Source organism: Mus caroli, chromosome 1, assembly GCF_900094665.2.
Source record: "Mus caroli chromosome 1, CAROLI_EIJ_v1.1, whole genome shotgun sequence".
Classification (NCBI taxonomy): Eukaryota; Metazoa; Chordata; class Mammalia; order Rodentia; family Muridae; genus Mus; species Mus caroli.
In genome coordinates this window covers 54557071-54579325 of record NC_034570.1, presented here as the reverse complement: position 1 = coordinate 54579325, position 22255 = coordinate 54557071, and the positions used below count along the sequence as shown (strand labels likewise).

Here is a 22255-nt window from a genome sequence, read left to right as displayed (position 1 = left end):
AAAAAAAAAAAAAAAAAGAAGAAGCATAAGTGAGGAATTGCTTACAGGAGCCTGAACAACTCACAGGCAACTACACCATCCACCAACGTCCTCACACACTGTTCAACACTTGCACATCCTTAGGGAGGACAAGGAGAGCTACCTCATGAACTATCCCTCGAGCTCTCCTCAGCATTCCAAGAGAGATGTTAGTAAACTAACCATTAACTGCTCTGAGTGGAGGTGGGAAAAGTTGTTCCACAATAGAATGTTTCACAAAGAAATCTGAGCTGAGTGGAAACAAAAGGGGCAGGGTGAAAGGAGGGAGTCAGAAAAATGGGGAAAAAAATATACATAGGCACATGTCTGTAATTTCAGCACTTGGAAGTTGAGACAAAAGAAGCATGAGTTCAAGGCCAGCTTCAGCTACACAGTGAGTTCAAAGCCAGCCTACACTATGTGAGACCCTAAAAAGAAAGGCTCTGGGGCTAGATGTAGAATTTAGAAGTCAAGTTCATACTTAATATGCTCAAAGCCCTGGGTTTGACAATACATCTTTAAAAATAAATAAATTTAAAACAGAAGGAAGAAGGATTATGTAAATTTGTATCTATATATGCATTAGAGGAAGGGGAAAACAGGCCAAGCCCATAATTTCCTGTCCAACATTATCCTTCTCTGTAGAACCATATAGTATAATTACTAGAGTAGTACAATCTGTTGGGATTCTACTGCAAAACTTTCTGGTTCTAAGAGGAAAACAAACAAACAAACAAAACCAAAAAAACATTGAGGCATCTTCTCCCAGCATAGTTCCTGTGAGATCTTTTAGGAAGCCCTCAGGGGAGCTTTCTCTTACGTGAAGCAGACTTTCAAGTCAAGGGGGAAACACCGCACATCCTAGAGCAAAGAAGCATGGGAGATGACCTCCACAACAGGCTAGCCAGTAAGAGTAAGGGATCTATTTCTTCTGTTACCACTTTTTAGGTTAACAGAGCAAGAACTAAACTTGAATACTGCCTGCTTTTTTTTTTTTTAAAGTCTAGTTCACTGTAATTTGGCCGTTTTAAACAGAAGAAACCTTCCCACAATTCCAAATTCCTGGGTTACTAGCAAGGTAAGAGCTTAGAGCCTATTTTTCAGTGACTTTATTTCCTTTTTCAGAACCACCTGCCATGACCAGGCAAAAGTTGAGTGGCCATGGTTAGTACTAAGTAATACAGTCAGTCATCTTATCTCCTGATTATCACTGACTATACCAAAGATATAGCAAACTGCAAAGCAAATACATATTTGAAAAGAAATCAGCCAACTTGTCTAAGGAAGAAGAAACTGGCTGCTGGGCAGCAGGACGCAGGCCTTTAGTCCAGCACACAGGAGGCGGAGGCAGGTGGAGCTCTGAAGCTGAGCATGGTCTCTAGACAGAGAAAGTTCCAGGACAGCAAACTTGATAAAAAACAAAAGAAAGAAGAAATGGCAAGAATTGATGAAAATCCTCTTAGTATCTGCCAGGCTTCCTGAATCACCAGAAATGCTTTCATCATGGGCCCTTCACTAAACAGCACCAGGTTTATTTTGGTTGTGTGGGATTTCTATTTGGTAGGTTTACTGGTTTCTACTGAACCAGGATCTTGTACATTCTAGGCAAGTGCAAGTGTTCTAGCACTGTGACCTCCTCTCTAGTTCTTAATTTGTATTTCTTAAGCATTATCATGAACTTTGGATGTTCTATATACAAATAATATTCACTTTTAAAAAGACGGTGAGATTGTATTGAAATATATTTTACAAACATTTTAAAAAGACTAATTCCTTTATAAAATGTACTGCAACTTAAAAAAAGGCATTATGACATGATACTTTTTTGCTTCTCAACTTTTTAATTAGAAGTCAAAAAATAATGACACACTGTTAACAAACCATATAATTAAGCACACCATTTATAGAATAAAAAGTTATTACACAGGGGGAGGGTTAAATAGAGCATATTAGTTGGCCCTCCAATCAATAACAAAATTTCAACATTTATAAAAAATCTAGCAATTTCATCTTATTAACACTTTATAACAATACAATTTATAATTCAGTTTCACAAAAGCACCCATCCATTCAGCAGATACTTGAGATACTAATACCTAATGTGTATTTGGTACTGCTCTAGGCACAAAGAACAGGGTAATGAACAAAATGTACACAAATATCTACCCTCAGGAAACATGAAGACACACAACAAAGTTGTCAGACCTGAATAAATAAATAAGAACTAATTTGTTGGTTTTAAAAGGCCAAATACAAAATATGTCTTTACTCCCCATATGTAATATTCTACATAAGAACATAGAATGGAAATCCAGCCCTGGAATCTCTTACCTTAAATCTAAGCAACCACTTAATGCATAAATGGAGCAAATAAAGAGGTAAGGAAGAAAAGCATTGAAAGGTTAGTTGGAACTTCAGGATGTGAAGACAAAAAAAAGAAAACAAAGAAAAACAAGTTAAGCAATCAGCATTAACAAAATAATGTTTCAGTAGATTATAGAAAGAGTGGTTAAAGCAGATGTGTCATGGACAGAAGTTTCATTGATGATATAAGACACTGTTTTATTCAAAACTTTAATTCCGTTAAAGAGTTCTTTAAATTAGTGAACACTACAGTACAAACAACAGAGACTACAATCCTAAAAGAAAGATATTTTAAGTATTAAAAAATAATTATACAAAAAAAAATCACCTTTTTATTATATAAACAGGCAAACACAAATCTTCTATATTCCAAGTATCATTTGGCAACAGATTCTGGTAGCAGCCTATAACATTCTATTAGCACCTGTACGTCTTCAACAAACTTTCCCCAAGTTAAAACAAATTACAGTTTAATTATCCATCTAGTTACATATCTTATTTTAATATGCTTTAATTAGTCATATATATATATATATATATATATATATATATATATGAATCAACTATGAAATTAAATATCAAGTTCCAGATAATTATGCTTTTTCAAAACTCTGAATAAGTACGGGGTATAGAGGTACACACCTTTAAACCCAGCACTCTGGAGGCAGAGGCAGGCTGATCTCTGTGAGTTCAAGGTCAGCCTGCCCTACATAATGAGTTCCAGGCCAGCCAAGGCCAAAAGAGTGAGAATCTATCTTAAAAAAAAAAAAAAAAAAAATCCAAAGCCCAAAAGTCCTCTAAAATAAAAGTTGTTTTATAAATTTATACTGCATGTTTTATTTTTACACAAACATTAAATTAAAATTTACTGATTTCTGGCCAAAACAGTGGCGTACATTTTAAATAGGTTTATATTAGAAAAATATCATATATATGAACTATGTAGCTGTAAGATAGGTATAGAATTATTCCAAGTCATACTTATGTAAATTTTACAATCACTACTAAAATATAAACTGCAAATACTGTACTTAGCTGAAGCTCTGAATGGTCTCTTAACTGCAAGAATCACCTCAGTAGAAGAACATTGTCCCGTCCCCCCTCTCCCCTGCCCCCCGCCCGGACAGCGACAGCTAGCAGGTGTGCTGACGTGCGGTGCTGGAGCGCGGGGCTGTGTGTGAGAAAGCTCCTGCTCTACTGCTGCCCCACATCCCCAATACTATAGAGCTTTGATGATGCCACTTCATATACATACTAGGTACACAAATGCATCTTTAAAAGGTGACCAAAATATAAAATGTTACAAATTTAAAGTCACCAGAAATAAATTTACAATTTTTAGCTCCACTATTCTCATCCAAAAGGTTGAGATAAAATTATTCTAGAAAAAAATTCAAATTCATATTTAGTAACATATGCTGTTCTGAAAACTAATGCCAAAAGTCTGCTGACATATTTTTGAGATAAGAAAAACATTTTAATAATATGATGGATTTTTTTCCTATCATTACTAAATCATTAAAAGATTAGAACCACTATACCATATGCTAATTGATCTAGTAAGTGATTAAGCAAATACCATTAGAAGATAACTGGTTTGAAAGGTAACAGTAAAGAAAACATAAGGAGGACACAACAAGAGTAAGCAACCTTCACAACCACAACTGTAGTTGGTCCTTCAGGCAATTAAATGAACTTTAATTTCCTAGGGTTCCATTAGAGCTTTAGAAAGCTTGACAGAAACTACACCTACCTTCACTCCATGTCCAATGTCATCTAAAATTGTGTAGTCAATAGGTTTTCGAATATAACGAACTGGCCGCTCAAGGTTGGCTGGCGCAATAATCTTATGGGTTCTTGAAGTGTTTTTATTGGTGGTCAAAATACCAATTTCTCTTCTTGCAACTTTCTCTTTATGAATATCAACTGTCTGTAAGATATAATATAAATAAGACAACACAAAGACAGATAGCCCTGGTATCCAAATAAATAATAATCAAATGCCTAGAGATTCAACAATCCTTCGTATTCATTTCATAAACCACCTTTTCTCTAGACTATTGTCTTTATTCATTTTTAACCTAATGCAAGGGTCACCAAAGCATGCCTTCAAATATAACCTGGCACACCACCTGATTTTTACAGCCCACAAGTTAAGAGCAGAACTTAGAATGTGCATGTGTACATGTCTGCATGAATGCCTATACAAATATGTACACACATATAGGTGCTAGTGTGTGTGTTCACATGGAAGGGGTGTACATATGTATATACATGCTTGTGCATGTGGAAACCAGAGGTCCACTTTGAGTATCATTTTCCATGAGCTGCCTCCCTTGTTTATTTCTGAGTCTCCTGCTAGGAGACTCAGACAAATTAGGTCTTACTAATTTGTCTGAGCTGGCTGACCACCTAGTCCCAGGCACTGTTTGTTTCTGCCTCCTGGCATGGAGATTACAGGTGCACCCATCTTTTTCCATGGGCTTTGGGACAGAACTCAAGTCCTTATGGATGTGCAGCAAACACTGGAGCAACTGAATCATTTCTCCAACCCAGAGTGATCATTTTCAACAGAAAATAAAAATAAGAAAAAATTAATAAAATAAGGAGCCAGGCATGGTGGTGAATGACTTTAATTCCAGCACTTAAGAGGCTGAGGCAGGGGCTGGTGAGATGGCTCAGTGGGTAAGAGCACCCGACTGCTCTTCCAAAGGTCTGGAGTTCAAATCCCAGCAACCACATGGTGGCTCACAACCATCCAAAATGGATCTGACTCCCTCTTCTGGAGTGTCTGAAGACAGCTACAGTGTACTTACATATAATCAATAAATAAATCTTAAAAAAAAAAAAAAAAAAGAAGCTGAGGCAGATAGATCTTTTAAGTTTGAGGCCAGCTTGCCTGCTCTACATAGAGAGTTCAAAGACAGCCAGGACTATGTGGAGGGACCCTATCTCAAAAAACAAACAATAAAAACAAAAAACAAAGAAACAGCAGAATAATCTTGTTATATTTTTAAATAACATATTAGTATAATCTAATATTATTTAAATACTACAAAGAAGGGACAAGACTAAAATATAAATATTACCAATGGGGATCAAGGGATAGGGTGAGGGAGTATACCATTTGCCTAACATTTACAAGTCCCTGACTGAATTCCCAGCATCCACCTCCTCCCCTCAAAAACATCATTTGACAGAAAAGCTTGTTTGCTTCAGCAAGTTGCTTACATCTTATTAACACAACATTGATCACATATTTCATTAGAATTTATCAAGTGCTCACACATTCATAGTACAAATGATAATATTTTTATTTATATTCTTTAATTATTTGCTAACAAATAATACATTTCTCATGAAACACTAATGTAGCATTTCACATAAGTTATAATTTTGTAATCTATAAGTAACAAATATTTTTAAGGCAATACAACAGAAAGATAAGAATGAAAGTACATAACTGACTTGAGTCGAACTTGAGTCATATCCATTACTGTGCTGTGATGGGTAGACATAACCTATAATACTTCCCCACTCTGAAATAAGCCAAACTGTCTAATGTTGCCAAACATCTCCCTGAGGGTAGAACTGCCAAGATCAAATACCAGAGATCTAGAAAAACTTCTAGCTTGTTTCTTACATTACTTACTCAAGTAACAATTGTGACTGCCTACACTGGCTAGACTTTATGTTAACTTGACATAAGCTAAAGTCATCTGAGAGAAGGCAACCCCAATTGAGGAAAATGGATCCATAAGATCGGGCTGTTGCCGAGTCCTGGGTTCTATAAGAAAGCAGGCTGAGCAAGCCAAGAGGAGCAAGTCAGTAAGCAGCTCCCCTCTAAGGCCTCTGCCACAGCATCTTCCTCTGCTCCAGCGTTTGAGTTCTTGCTCTGTCTCCAATGATGAACTGAGATAAGTAAGTATAAGTAAAATAAATCCTTCCCTCCCAAGTTGCTTTGGGTCATGGGGTCTCATTACAGTGGATCTCTAAGACACTGCCGAAGAACAGATATTTAGTGTCATTAACTACTTTTCATCGTTAATTTTTTAAATGTTTACAATAAGAAAGATAAAGAAAATTAAAAAGTATTAAGTTGTATTCTTGTTACCTCAGATTGAACTGCATGAATTCTTATGAGAATCAAATTTTAATTTTAGAGAAGTAGTGTGTTTCTATTTAGTGCTTGAATAAAAGCTTGTTGACAAACACAAAATCTACTTCAGGAATAAGAAAAACATTGGTTCAAAAAATTTAGAGGTTTTCAACAATCACCTACAATCCTATAATCCCAGCACTTAAGAGGTTGGAAACAAGGTTCAAGGCCTGCCTTTACTATACAATGAAATCAAGCCAGCTCTGGGACAAGATATGGTGGCACAGAGGCAGATGGGTCTCCATGAGTTCAAGGCCAGGCTGACCTAGAAAGCAAGTTCCAGGACAGAGAAAACTGGTCTTGAAAATCCCACCCAAGGGGAGAGGAGTGGCAGAAAAAGGTGTCTTGCTTTTAGACAAGGAGAGCTTGGAGGACAATATGTAGCTAACAAGACACCCCTGGTTTAGATGGCGGATCTGCCAGGATTTGCCACTGGAGAAGTTGTATATAGTATAGCTTTCAAAATTAGGATGCTAGTTGCTGTATCCAGCGACTGGGTTACCTGCAGATTCTGAACTAAAAAAAAGGAAAAGAAAAGCCCACCTTTCCCACCAAAAAAGCCCTAAAATGCAACAAATAGCAAATATATTTTTGATATATATATATCAAAGTAATAGAACATCAACCCATACTTATCAACTTAAAAGGTTTTTAGGGGCTGGAAAGATGGTTCAGCAGGTAAGAGCACTGGCTGCTTCCAGAGGACCTAGGATTATAGGATTAATTCCCAGCACCCACATGGCAGTTTACAACTGTCTGTAACCCCAGTTGCAGGAAACTGGATACAATATTTTGGTCTCTTTGGGGACTAGGTATGCATGGGTATATAAACATATAAGCAGACAAAACATCCACACACACCAGGTGTGGTGGCGCACGCCTTTAATCCCAGCACTTGGGAGGCAGAGGCAGGCGGATTTCTGAGTTCGAGGCCAGCCTGGGCTACACAGAGAAACCCTGTCTCAAAAAAACAAAAAAAAAAAAAAAAAAAAAAAACATAATGAATATTTTTAAAAAGGTTCTTAGAAAGTGGTTGTAACCTCAAGCCTACACACCCACACACACCTGTGTACATGCTCACATACAAATACAATTTAATTATTAAAGCAAGTTCTACAAAATTTTAAATTTTGAGGCTGCTCTTGCATCCTACACATATCCTTTATCCATCCATCTCTCCAACTCATGCAACACACTAAGGTGCACTCAGACAAACACAGGATCTTCTGTAGAGTTACAGGCCTCACTCTACATGCACTGATCTCTAGAAACATTCACAACAACTTTGAGGTTTGCCAATGCTGGCCTACTAACCTCTTTCAACTTCTCTCCTACTTCCCACTTATTCCATCTGAATAGCTTATTTCTAGCATCATTATTAAATGTCAACATGTAATATGCAAAAGGCAGTAGGGCTGGAGGGTGGCTCAGTTGAGGAAATGCTGGAGTTGTACAAGCATAAAAACCATGAGCCCCACATAGCAGCAAAGTGTGGCAGTGCACTCCCAAAATCACAACACTGGGAGCAGACACGGGAGACTCCTGAGACTTGTGACCAGCAGTCTAGCCTGTAAGCTCAAGATTCAGTAAGAACATGATAAAACAAAAAATTAAGGCTGGAGAACAATTGAAGAAGACATCCATCATCAACCAGTTAAAGTTTTTAAAACTGCTTTACAATTAAATTAGCTTCCCAACGTGGCTTTTTTTTTTTTTTAAAAGATAAAAGTCTTGTTATGAAGCACAGACCAGCTTTGAATGCCTCTTCAGGGCTCATATCAGAGGTACTTCCCAGGAACAAAATAACTTTAAATGGACTAAAAATGCAAAAAATGATTGTGAAAGCCATACCAACAGACATTGAGAATTTATATAAAGAGAATCTAAAAACATGATAATGTGTTTTAATGGTGGTGATAATGAAAGCTATACCAAGAGACAGCCATTGAGAACTTCTATAGATTCTAACTACATGAGAGTATGTGTTTCAATGCTAAAAGAGCAAAATCTCAAATTCTACACCTATTATGACCACAGATATATATTTTTTAAGATTTATTTATTTTATGTATATGAGTACACTGTAACTGTGTTCATGCACACCAGAAGAGGGCATCAGATCTCGTTACAGATGGTTGTGAGCCACCATGTGGTTCCTGGGAATTGAACTCAGGACCTCTAGAAAGAAGAGCAGCAAGTGTTCTTAACCTCTGAGCCATCTCTCCAGCCCCACAAGCTATAAAGAAAAGTGGACTGTGAAGAAGGAGGGCATAAGTGAAAAGCTTGGGCAATAGTAAAAAGCTTGTTTTTCCATTTCTTCTCGATATTTTCGTAAAGATGGCTTTTCTTTTATGTAACAAGTTCAAACTTCACTGTAAAGAACTTGTATATTGAAGCATGCAGTGACATTAGCCAGACCCATTAGTATACAACTCAATGGTCACCTGTACAGTTAGAACAGTCATGCTGAGGCCATGGAGTGTGCTTTGAGTTTTACACTTGCACTATAACTGACATGTTTACATACTTATCTAACACACACACACTCAAAAAAAAAAAAAATACACCAAAGTTAAAGCACGACAAACAATTACCTGTAGAGATCTTTTATGACTCTTATCTGCATCCTATCCTCCCTTCTCCCCTAATACTACCCTTTCTTGTTCTCCATATTTAACACTTATTTCAAAGTCTCATGTAAAGACATTTTTATAAGGTTTGCTAGTCTCCTAAACTTACCCATTTTGCAAGCATGGCTCGTAGGACTCATTCTAGTAAACATAATACCTGGCCTAAGTGGGAGTTTAGCTCAGTAACAGAGTGGTTGCCCAGCACACATAAGGCTTCAAATTCAATTCCAACACCACTGTGGTGGCTTGAATAAAAATAGCTCCCATAGACGCATATACCTGAATATATATTTGAAAGTAGAGAGTGGTGCTATTTTGCAGTGATTAGGAGGTGTGGCCTTGTTGGAGGAAATATGTCACTAGGGGTGTGCTTTGGGGTTTCAAAATGTTCAAACCAAGCCCAGAGGACTTTCTGCCTGCTGCCTGTGGATCTGGATACAGAGCTCATAGCTACTCTCCAGCACTATGTCTGACTGTCTGCCACTGTACTTCCCACCATGGTGATAAAAGACTAAACCTCTGGACTGTAAGCCAGCTCCAATCAAATGCTTCCCTTTATAAGAATTGCTGTGCTCACCATGAGACACTATTCTCACAGGAAAAAAAACACTGACTAAACCACCAAAGGGGAGTTTTAAAAGCCTACTAACAGGAGAAAAAATTAAATTAGCCACCAAGCTATTAAATCATTATTTTTAAAGCAATAATGACACCAAACAAAAAAAAAAAAATCTGTCAAAAAAAAAAAAATACCTGGGGGGTAGTGGTGCACTTCTTTTTAATTCCAGCACTCAGGACAAAGAGGCAGGTGGATCTCCATGAGTTTAAGGCAAGCCTGGTCTACAGAGTGAGTTCAAGGACAGCCAGAGTGACACAGAAAAACCCTGTCTCAAAAAACCAAAAATAAAATAAAATACCAAAATTTTCACTTCAGGAGTGATTATGTTACTGAGGCAACTGAGTTTTAATAAAATCCATCAAAATTTACTTTTCTGTCAAACTATAAAGATAATAACATCACAGCAGGACATAAAGTGAGTAAGTAAAACAATAAATAAAAAATTCAATTAAAAAAGATAACATCACAAAAAGAATCATAAACAATGCAATACTAAGTTAATATGTTGCAAATACATACACATTAACCTGCACAACAAAGGCAGTCAACAGGCTGTGTGTTGCTCATAGGCAAACAAACTGAACATGGTCTCACTTGTGAAATATGGTTGATTGAAGACTCCATCCTCCGTAACTGTGATGCCTGGATATCCAACATCTGTAGGACATTGTTGGCCAAGGTGTTTATCAGATACGCAACACTTGCTAAGGATTGAGTGGTGTAGGCTTTGGTTTCTTCTAGGGCTCGCTGCTTATCTGGTGACTGTGAAGGAGGAAAACAGTGACCTTCAATTTAAAGATAATTAACTTCTAGCAAACTAACTTAGTCATTTAAACCACAATGCTACTAAACCTATACCAAGTTAAAAATATTCTGAAAAACATCATTGTTATGCAATTCCAAAACTAAATGATTCAATGAGTTCACTGATATTTTCAAGTTAACTATACATTTTTATATATACATTTTTATAAGTACAAATAAAGTTCTAAAGCTAGTATTTAAAATCTGAGTTCCAGTGTATACTTTGAGCAATGACAGCACATACACATCTTCCCAATTTAACTACTTAGGCAGCATTGACATGAATGTACAAATACTTATTCTACTTTCTTTTGATTTCCTTTCATTCTCACACACAAAATGTGTTTGATCAAAGTATTAATAATGATAAATAAAATGGCTGATAATAAAAATAATTATAAAATTGAAATGTGAGGCTACTCTGTTCTCATGGGGTAGAAATTGCCAATGTCGGACCTTTCTTAGCAGTCAGTAGCGCCTATCTCACAACTTCCACAACCCAGAAGTCTTATTTGAAAAACAGGGATTGTGCAGCAAGAAGTAACCAAATGACTATTTTCCAGGTTACTGCAGACCAACAGTAGTGACATATTTTATTTTGCCACCTACAGGAAGATTCTGTGGTGCATGATAAAGCTAAGCCATGTTTCTGATTCAGAAACCCTGTATGTTAGTACCATCATTAATATAAACTACAATAGTCACCATTTCTCAATTACAAAGCAGAGAGGGTACATCCCTGATTCAATCACTCCAAGAAAATGAAAAATTGCACAGAAAAATGAAAAAAAACTGATATGAAGTCACTTTCTAAAGCGTAAATCCCTGTATACAGCTGTCACTGCTCAAAGTATACACTGAAATACAGTGATAGGACTTACCAGAAGTCTACTACAGTCCCAATCACATCTCTCCTACAGTCTACAAAGCATGGATACAAATTTCTCCATGGATTGGAAGAAAGAAAAAAGAAAAGTCTTTAGAAGTAATTTAAAATAACCAAATTAACACCATATTATCATGAAAAGAGTTAAGGGGGAAAAAAGAAGAAGAAAGTCAAGTAAAATCAAAGTGAAAAAGACAAATTATAACTGATACCACAGAGATACAAAAGCTTCCTAGGAACTATTATGAACAACTATATGCCAATAAATATAAAAACCTAGAACCAGATTTGTGGGTACACACAGCCCCCACCAAAACAGAACCAGGAAGATGCACATAACTAACCTACCAAGAACAAACAGTTAAGAGTGAATCATAACACAGGTTGTCCAAAAAGTAAAATAATAATAGTACTAGATGGTTGCACTGATGAATTTTACTAAACTTTCAATGACAAAATAATGACAAATCATGTTATCATATACACACCTTGTAGCCTCCCCCAGCCTTGAGCAGGCAGATTCAGACCTTTTGCTGCCACTGAGACCTCCTGGGGTGGAGCCTTCCCACCTAGATGGTTTTATTGTTCTGTCACCTGCAACTGCTCTTCTCCAAGACTGCTACCTGCTGAGAGGCTAAACCTGCCTTCCAGAGAAATTCTGAGACAGCCCCAGGCAAACTGGCAATTGACACCTTACTGCCAAACTAGTGCTGTCAGTCTAATTGCTTACAGGCTGTCGACAAGCATCAAGAATGGATCAGCGGGAGATGGGCTTTCCCCCTTTATAAGCACAGACTCTTAGTAAACATTGGGCCTTGATCAGAAATCTGTCTTGGTTTCCTTTCTTCTCTCGCCATTTCCTCCCTTACAGCTCCAGCCTCCCACTCAGGAATCCAGTTCCTGTGGCTAGTACTTGGGAGGCTAAGGCAGTAAGATTTCAAGTTCAAGGCAAGCCTAGGCCACAACACCAGATTGTCTATACAAGCAACAACAAAACCAATGTCAATCCTCTTCAAACAGTTCCAAAGTATAGAAAGGAAGTCAACTCCCCAGACACAACACAAAAAATTCTACAGGCAGGTATTCCTATGCACATATAGATGTAAAACTTCTCAACAAATTACCAAGTCAAATACAAGAGCATGATCATGGGAGACTTACTCTACAGATGCAAAAATAATTCAGCATGAAAATTAGTAAATAAAATACCTCAAATTAACAAAGTGAAGGCTCAAAGAATGTGCAATCATCTCCACAGATATAAAAAAGCATTTGATAAAACCCCTTTGTGGTGGCTTAAATGAAAATGGCCTCCAGACTCATACTTAGGTGTAGCCTACTTGAGTAGGCGTGGCCTGGTTGGAGGAAGTGTGTCACCGGGGGTGGGCTCTGGGGTATCAGAAGTTCAAGATAGGCTCAATGGCTCACCCTCTCTTCCTGCTACTTACAGAACCAGATTCACTGACTATGTACTGCCATGCCTCCTGCCATGACCACAAAGGACTAAATCTCTGTAAGCCAGCACCAACTAAATACTTTCCTTAAGAGTTACCATGGCCATGGTTATCTCTTCACAGTAATAAGACACCCTAAGATACCCTTCATGACTTTAAAAAAAAAAAAAAAAAAACTACAAAAATTTAGGTATAGGAGAGAGAAACTTCAAGCTAGGCAATGGTGACACACACTTTCAATCTTTAATCTTGAAAACACAAAAACAGAAAACAGTAAGTACTACAGATGATGACAATCCCCACAATCTACATTAAGCTTTTTTGTGTTTTTGTATAGTTTGTTCTAGATTCCCTATAAAATTTAAAGCGCATTCTAGTTCTGTGGAAAATGCCATTGGCTTTTTATAGAAATTGCATTGAACCTGTAGATTGCTTTGGATAGAGTAGACATTTTTGCAAATTTCTATCTCCAGAACTCACTGGCCAAAGCCTAGCCAAAAAAGTGAGCTTATGTTTCAGTGAGAATATCCTGTCTCAAGTCAAAAGGTGGAGCTCAAGAGAGGAAAATACCAAACACTTTCCACCATCATCCATATGTACCCACAGAAGCTCAAGTACTTCCAAAACTCACATGCATGTACCATACACATACACTTACCATAAACATATGTACACCACACATATTTGCCCAACACACATACACAGTATACACAAACCACGCAAACATACAATTTCCACACATATATATATATAAAACATACCATACATACTACATATAAAAAGCACACACATACATATGCATACACCACACATACACAAAACACACACAATACACCAGACATACACACAACACACATATGCAGAGCACATATACATACATATGTGTACACCACACATATATCAAGACACATACATACAGCACATGCCCAAAAGTACAAACAAAAAAATCAATTTTTTTTTATCTTAACATTAAAAACAAAGCTAGGTGTTGTGCATGTGCCTTTAGTGTCAGAATTCGGGAGGCAGAGGCAGGCAGATCTCTGTAAATTCAAGGCCCAGCCTAGTCTATATTGCAAGTTTCAGAACAGCCAGAGCTACAGAGTAAAACCTTGTCTTAAAACACCAAAATAGAAGGGGGTGGGAAGAAGGAAGGGGAAAGGGAAAGGGAAGGAGAGAAAAAGATTATTTTGACGGAACACAAAAGAAAGAGGACACATTGTGGTGGTCAATTTTCCCTTTCCACCATGCAGGTTCTAAGGAGCAAGCTTGACTTATCAAGCTTGGAGCAAGTGCATTGACCCTCTGACCTGTCTCCCTGGCCCTCAGGTTTCATTCCTTCCTCAGCTATCACTTCCAGCACTGCATTTTAAATATTTTACCTCTTATAATTCTCCCAATAATCATTTCTGTTTACATGGAATATTGCCCTTGTACATACACCACCTCAGTGTATCCATAACTCATTATCACCTTCCTTTAAAATTATCTCATACAGTGCTAACAAATCACTATTCTCTCCTGTTGGACACTGCCCAAGTCTCTACATCACACCTATCCACATGCCAAACCACTTCCATTCTACCTATGGTTTCTTTGGAGGCATACTGGCCACATACTATCCTAGTTATTGCTCACTTATATTTCTATACTAGTTTCCAGGACTGAGCATAGAGTATTAAAACATGGTCCAAAAATTTCATCTTTCTAAATAAGCTGAAACCTCCATACCTTCCTCTTACCTCTTAATTGTAAACAGACTCCTCTATTTACATCTACAGCCTTCTCTAGTAAGGCATACAAGTTACTTCTCATTCAACTTTAGCAGGTCTTCACTTACAGAAAAATTAGTTTTATGGTTCTCAAAATATGGATCATAGTTTCCTACCTTTGTGTTCTTCATCTAGAATAGTTTTTGCCAATAACCTATAGCCTGCCTTAATTTCTAGGAAAACTTTCCTGATTGACACTTAACAAACCTCCTCAGGCACTTATTACAGACTTACATACAGCAATACATGCATGTTTCACTGCTCAAACTCACATTATTCCATAGGGTAAGCCTCTTCAAACAGATGGTAACCTGACACATCTTTGAATCTTACATCTTTGAAGTAATGTTGAATCACCATTACTTCTTTTCTATTACCTTTGTTGTTGGTGGTGGTGGTGGTAGTGGTGGTGGTGTTTACAGTGATGGGAATCAAACTCACATGCTAACCATGCACTGAACTTCTGTGCTCACCCCAAGCCTCACCCATTATCTCTTTAATGGGTAATGTATAAGTTTCATTTTTCTACCATTCTAACGGTTTAATTACATTCTTTTTCTTCAGCATGTATAAAGAATTATATTCTTTCTATGTTGGTAAGATATGTTTTCTCCATGTCAAAGTTTTCAGAGCCTAAAGAAGGACATCCACAAAAATGAAGCATTTAACCCAGCCTTCCAAGACAAGGCATTCTCCTTCCAGTCACAAGGGGAGCCAAACCCTAAGGGGAACTGGGCACAGGCTGGGTGTTCGCTGATCCTCCCAGCTAAACAGACAGAGGCAGCTCAGAGCTCAGCCCAGCAGGAACTCACATGGCCTATTTCCATCACCTAATGAAGGAGAAAGACAGAAAACTGGGTCCCCAGAAGCTTTAACACCACCCAAATGACTTACTGTGTACTGAAGAAGGGGAAATTAAACTTGCATTTCAATTTGATGTGTTTCTAGAGCAACAGCAAGTGCACATAAGAACCCTGCACATTCTCTGGAGGCACTTGACTGCAGTATTTCTAACACTTCTAACACTTGTCTCTTACTGTTACTTACCTCACTGTTTTGCTTCTACTAAATAGCGCCACAGATTTGGTCCAAAAACAGGGTGCAGATGACCCAGAAGGTACAGGAAAATAATATTTTAAAAACAAGAATAGAATACACAAGAGGGAATTCTCTGCACACAATGCCCTTTAAGATGGCTCAGCAGGTAAAGAAAGGCACTTGCTATCAAAACCTGAGCCCAGAAATTCTGGAATGTACAAAACTCATAAGGCCCCTCCACAAGTCACAGAGAGCTCTGAGAATGCAGATTTCATGAATTATCACCCAGGCAGAGATGGTGTTGTAGCTGATGCAACTGCCCATGAGCCATCTCTGCTCCTCAAATTGGCCTCTCATTCAAATTCTTGTTACAGCTCTAAAAATAAATAAAAACAAGGAGGTTGGAAAACTGCCTCATGGTTAAGGACACTTGTTGCTCTTGCAGAAGTGAACTTTAGTTCCCAGCACCCACAATAAGCATCTCACAAGTGCCTATAATTCCAGCTTCCGAGGATCCAAGGCCCTCTTCTGGCCTCCACATGCACTACACTGAAGTGTGTATACACACACACACACACACACAAATTTTTTTTAAAGATAATTCAGTAAAGTAGCAGGATACAAAATTAACAAAGATTAGTATCCTTCCTATATACAAATAAGAGACTAAGAAGAAGCCAGGGAAACAATACCTTTCACAGTAACTGTGATGGCTTCTCCTAGTTGTCAACTTGGCTACATCTGGAATGAACTACAATCCAGAAATGGGGGTGGGGGGGGCCAATACCTATATAAGATTATTTTTGCTTGGGTGAATCCACTTTTAGCCTAGACCTTTGAAGTAGGAAGACATAAACTTTTGATCTGGATCTTGTAGCAGGATAACATTAACCTGGGCCACACCTGCTGGAAGCCTATACAATACAAGGACATAGAGAAGGAAGCTTTTGCTCTGTGCCTGCTTGCTCTGGCCTTGCTAGCAAGTCCTTCACTGACTTTAGAGCCTACTTCTTCAGAATTCCAGCATCTATTGAAGACCAGCTGAGACATCCAGCCTTGTGGCCTGAACAACTCCTGGATTCTTGGACTTTCCATTCATAGCCCATTATTGTTGGATGAGTCAGACCACAGCTTATAAGTGATTCTAATATAGTCACTTTATAAGTTCTTCTAGAGAACCCTGCTCACTACAATAGCCTTTAAAAAAAAAATGTTTTGGAATAACTAACAAAGTGAAAGATGTGTATAATAAAAATGTAAGAGATTGAAGGAAGAAGTCATCAAAAGATAGAAAGATGCCCCATGCTTATGATTGGTAAGGCTAATATTGTAAAAATGGTCATTCTACCAAAAAGAATCTATAAATTGAATGCAATCTGCCATCAAAATTCCAACACAATTCTTTACAAAAATTGAAAAAATAATCTTAAACTTCATATGGAAACAAACAAAAAACAAAACAAAACAAAACAAAAAAAACAGGATAGCTAAAAATAAAACCAAAAAAAAAAAAAGTGTTGCTCACCGTTACTAATTTTAAACTACACTACAAGGCTATAGTAATAAATAAGTAAATAAACAGTATGGTATTGCCATAAAAACAGATACATTGCTCAACTGAATAGAATTAAAGACATGGACCTAAGTCCACATACCTACTGACAACCTGATTTTTTTTAAACAAAGAAACCAAAAATACATACTGAATGGTGCTAGTTAAACTGCATAGGTGCATGTGAATGAATTAAAATAGATCCTTATGTCACCCTGCACAAAATTCAACTCCTATTTTTATGTCAACTTGATACAAGCTAGAGTCATCAGAGAAGAAGGTACCACAGTGTGGAGAGCCGTGCCGTGAGCAATCGCCATTATAAGATGGCGCTGGCTTCCGCTGTGCCTAACTAGTAAACAAGCCTTGTGCCCAAGTGCGAGGGTGAACTCACGCCTAGTCACTGCCCATCTCGGGGCATAGTAATGAGGTGATGGGCAAGCAACCAATCAGGTGCTGACATGCCACATCAGGTGCTGAAACGCCACGCTGAAGGCTATATAAGCAGCACCATTTTCCAGGGTCAGGGTCTTCCCTCCTTAAGAAGCAATAAAGCTTGCCGCAGATTCTTGCCAGCGAGAACAATAGCTCGGGATTACCACAGTTAAGAATGTGACTCCAAAGCCGGGCGTGGTGGCGCAAGCCTTTAGTCCCAGCACTCGGGAGGCAGAGGCAGGCGGATTTCTGAGTTCGAGGCCAGCCTGGTCCACAAAGTGAGTGCCAGGACAGCCAGNGCTANACAGAGAAACCCTGTCTCGAAAAANNAAAAAAAAAAAAAAAANNAAAAAAAAAGAATGTGACTCCAACAGGTCCAGTTATAAGGCATTTTCTCAATTAGTGATCAGTGGGGGATGGACCAGCCCACTGTGGATGGTGACACCCCTGGGCTGATGGTCCTGGGTTCTATAAGAAAGCAGGTTGAGCAAGTCATGAGGAGCTAGCCTGTAAGCGGCACACCACAGTCTCCTGCATCAGCTCCTGCTTCCAGGTTCCTCCCATGTTTCAGTTTCTGTCCTGACTTCTTTGGTAATGCATTGTTTGTGAAAGTGTAAGCTGAATAAAGCCTTTGCCCCCTACTTGCTTTTTGTTCATGGTGTTTCACAGCAACAATAGAAACTCTAACTAAGACAGAAGCCACACACAAAAGGACACATAGACTAAGCAACTCTACAGACACAGTGTGGGTGTGGGACTGCAGGAAAGGGGTAAAATGACTGTTTAATGGGTGTAACACCTTTCTGAAAAGTTGAAATTGTTCTGAAATAAAACTTGGTAATGGTCAAACAACTCTGGAAACACACACATACATTAGAACCTACTAAATTTTACCCCTAGAATGATTAGAACTTTATTTAAAAGCTTCTAAAACTAACAGCGAGATGGCTGGTGGTGGCATGGCACTCAGAAGGCAGAGGTAGGCAGATCTCCATGAGTTTGAGGACAGCTCACTCTATAGAATGAGTTCCAGATAAGTTGGGCCTATATAATAAGGCCCTATGTCATAAAAATAAATATAATTAAAATCAGTTAAAAGCCAATGAGATAGGGTTTTTATAAATCAGTAAAAATGACAATAGTTATCACTGTCACTATAAAAAAACAAAGAACAAAATTGATAGCAGTAGTCAAAAAGGACCTGATTTAACTTACAGCAGCATGTGAGGAAGTAATCTCTGAAATATCATTAAACCAGTGTGAATTAATCAGAGAGCTTTTAATCTACTAACAATAATCTTTGCCTGACATGGTAGCACATGTCGTTGTGTTGACTACCTAGGAGGTTGGAGCCTATGAGACAAGGATGGAGTGACCCACAAACCCTAGACCAAAAGCAGAGCAAAATAAAAATATAAATAGAGCAGTGCCTCTCAACCTGTGAGTCACCACCCCTTTATGAGTTAAATGACCCTTTCACATGGGTCACATAGCAGATCCCCTGCATATCAGATATTTACAATCGATAGCAATACCAAAATATTTTTGTTTAGGTTTTTTTCCTTTTTGTCTTTTTTTGTGTGTGTTTTGGTTTGGTTTTTGTTTTTTTTGTCTGTACTGGAACTCACTCTGCAGACCAGGCTGGCCTTGAACTCAAAGAGATCTGCCTGTCCCTGCCTCCCAAGTGCTAGAATTAAAGGTGTGTGCTACCCAGCTCCAATGAAGTGATTCTATGGTTGGGGTCACCATACCATGAGTAATTGCATTCAAGAGTCCAGCATTAGGAAGGTTGAACACCACTGACATAGAAAGCTCAGACTGAGGGAGTAGCTCTGTGGCAGAAATTTTGCTAAGCTTCCATAAAGTCCCAAATTCTATCTCCACTGCTACCAAGGACAGAAGGGTGGGGGAAGTGGGGTTGTGGGTGAAGGGGACACAGGACTTAAAAAAAAAAAAAGTGAGATGGAGTAAGGATAAAAGCACATTTCTCCTGAGCCTAGAGACCTGAGTTAAGGCTCCAAGACCCAGGTATAGATAGAAGAAAAGAAGCAGCTCAACATAAGGGCATCCAAAATGAATGTTAATAACTCTGGATATCCAGGTTTTTATCTTTTTAAAATACTGAAGCGTAAAGCCTGTCACATGGGTTAAATGTTAATACTGCCTGATACTTAGTATCTAGAATGATGCAAGAGACATGCCTCTGGGCACATCTGTGAAGGATTCCCTTCATTAGGTTATGTGAAATGGAAGACTCACCTTAAATGTGGGCAACCTAAGTTTAAGGAAGTCCGAGGGCTATTTGCCTACTTCCTTCTTCCCATCTTGTCCAAGCTGTGCTACACTGTTCCTAACAGTGCTGCCACCCTTACCTGACATCAAAAATTCAATGTGCTCAATGTGGACTGAAAACTAGTAACTCTCCAGTAGTACTCCTGACCACTGTTGTACAACCCAAATGCTATCTATCATATAAGCCAAACTACTAATCCCCTAAAATAATTATTCATTCTATTGGTTCTGGTGACATTAAATCTGAATATAGATTTTACTATTTATATATGAAATTCATAGCATTATCTACTAAAACATTACAACTGTACATATGTAGGGATAATAAAAACAGAAACATGACCCCATCACCATAGAATTTTAAAAGAACTAGAAACACTGTACATTTATTGTCAGTGATGCCCAACTTCCTTTCAAAAAAAGAATGGTCTATGTAAACATACTATTTTTCTGTATTTAGAAGTATTAAAATCCTTTTGCTAAAACTAGCTCACTCTTCTACACTAGGGACAAGTTTCTGAAGAGGAACCATCGACTGGCACCATCTCCTGGCAGGAAGGAGTCTTGCAGTAACACATGCTGGAAAAGGCTTCCTCTATTCAGCATGGACCTCTTCGGGTTCTTCATGTTCCTAATATTAGATTCTTTTTTTTTTAAGATTTATTTAATTATTATATGTAGGTACACTGTAACTATCTTCAGACACCCCAGAAGAGGGAGTCAGATGGTTGTGAGCCATCACCTGGTTGCTGAGATTTGAACTCAGGACCTTTGAAAGAGCAGTTAGTGCTCTTAACCGCTGAGCCATCTCTCCAGCCACCTATTTTCTTGCCTCTATTTAAAGTCATAAATAGATCATTAATAGATAAGTAAATGAAGAGAAATAACAGTATGAAAAGCAAAAGCAAAAAATCCTGTTATATTTAGTTAAACCTCATTAATTCAAAATTTATAACAAAGACTCTTCATAGGAAATCAAACCATAACAAACTAAGCTGTTGGCCCATGAGTTAGTTACCACTGAATTCTCAGCATGAAAAGCTATTTAATGAAGTTTTCTCTTTTTTGTTTTTTTTTTTCGAGACAATTTTTCTCTGTATAGCCCTGGCTGTCCTGGAACGCACTCTGTAGACCAGGCTGGCCTGGAACTCAGAAATCCGCCTGCCTCTGCCTCCCAAGTGCTGGGATTAAAGGCATGAGCCACCACTGTCTGGCGAAGTTTTCAAATAAAAAGACAACACAATAAAAATGCATAAAGATCATTTTTTTTAAAAATCAACAACATAGAACAAGCAAAACACTATAATTCCTCTCCACAGAACTTCTGTCTAATAGGGTCAAAAGTAACTGAATTTACTTACCTAATTTTGTAAAACAGAAATGTCTCCCTGATAGCTTCCAGGGAGCTGTAGATAAGCCAGTATTTGATAAGCGTCCACTCAAACACAGCCTTGCTTTAACTAACATAAATGAACTGAATTAGTACTCAAACAGCAACCGTGTATGAAACACTGGTCTCAGTTCATAGACCATGTCTATCTTAACTATTTAGGGAAATAGATTTACCAACTTTCTTTTTCCATAGCATAAATCTATACACTATTAAATTTTATAAAAACTAGTTTATTTCACCCTCTAAGAATTTTTCCAGTGTTGGCTAGGAAAGACTTCATTTCTTTTGATTTAACAAATACTTAATTCTGTGGCAGGCACTATTCCAGGTACTTGAAATAAACAAAATACAATAAATAAATAAATCCCTGTCCTCACTGGCAGGACGGAAAGCAGAAAAATAAACGTTCTCTTTTAACAAACATTTCTGCAGACTGCAAAAAACTAAATAAAATGTGAAGAGAAAAGTAGAAAGAGGAAGTAAGCAAGGAAGTGGCAAGTGAGCCAGTCAGAAAACTATCCAGAGGACACAACAAACACAAAGCAAAAGGCTCTGAGGCAGAAAGCATCCCTACCTGTTATGGGGGTGGGCGGAGCCAGAAACAAGGAATATGGCTCCATCTGTAAAGTGTCACACAGGCATCGTTGGCTGCTTGCATGGGTAAGGGTCTGGAGTCCATCCTCACCAAAAGGCCCGCACAGATATACCAACATAATTTGATCAACAGACAATGAATGCCGATCACAAGCTGAACTGGCTAGTTTTGTGTCAACTTGACACAGCTGGAGTTATCACAGAGAAAGGAGCTTCAGTTGAGGAAATGCCTCCATGAGATCCAACTG

General features: G+C 38.1%; 1 protein-coding gene across 9 annotated transcripts in view; it reads right to left on the bottom strand.

Moving 5' to 3' along the window:
- Nucleotides 1-22255, bottom strand: part of Abi2 (abl interactor 2) — an 81825-nt gene that overhangs the window by 48714 nt on the left and 10856 nt on the right. For 5 of the 9 annotated variants that reach the window (XM_021156468.1, XM_029476728.1, XM_029476738.1 and 2 more), the window contains exons 2-3: nucleotides 10385-10552; nucleotides 4136-4312 (exon numbers count right to left, since the gene is read on the bottom strand). In XM_021156468.1, the coding sequence (XP_021012127.1) occupies nucleotides 4136-4312; nucleotides 10385-10552 (345 nt within the window). Of the gene's footprint in view, nucleotides 1-2349; nucleotides 2368-4135; nucleotides 4313-10384; nucleotides 10553-22255 lie in introns of all 9 variants that reach the window. The other 4 variants (XM_029476730.1, XM_029476725.1, XM_029476740.1 and 1 more) reach the window with 1 other exon arrangement.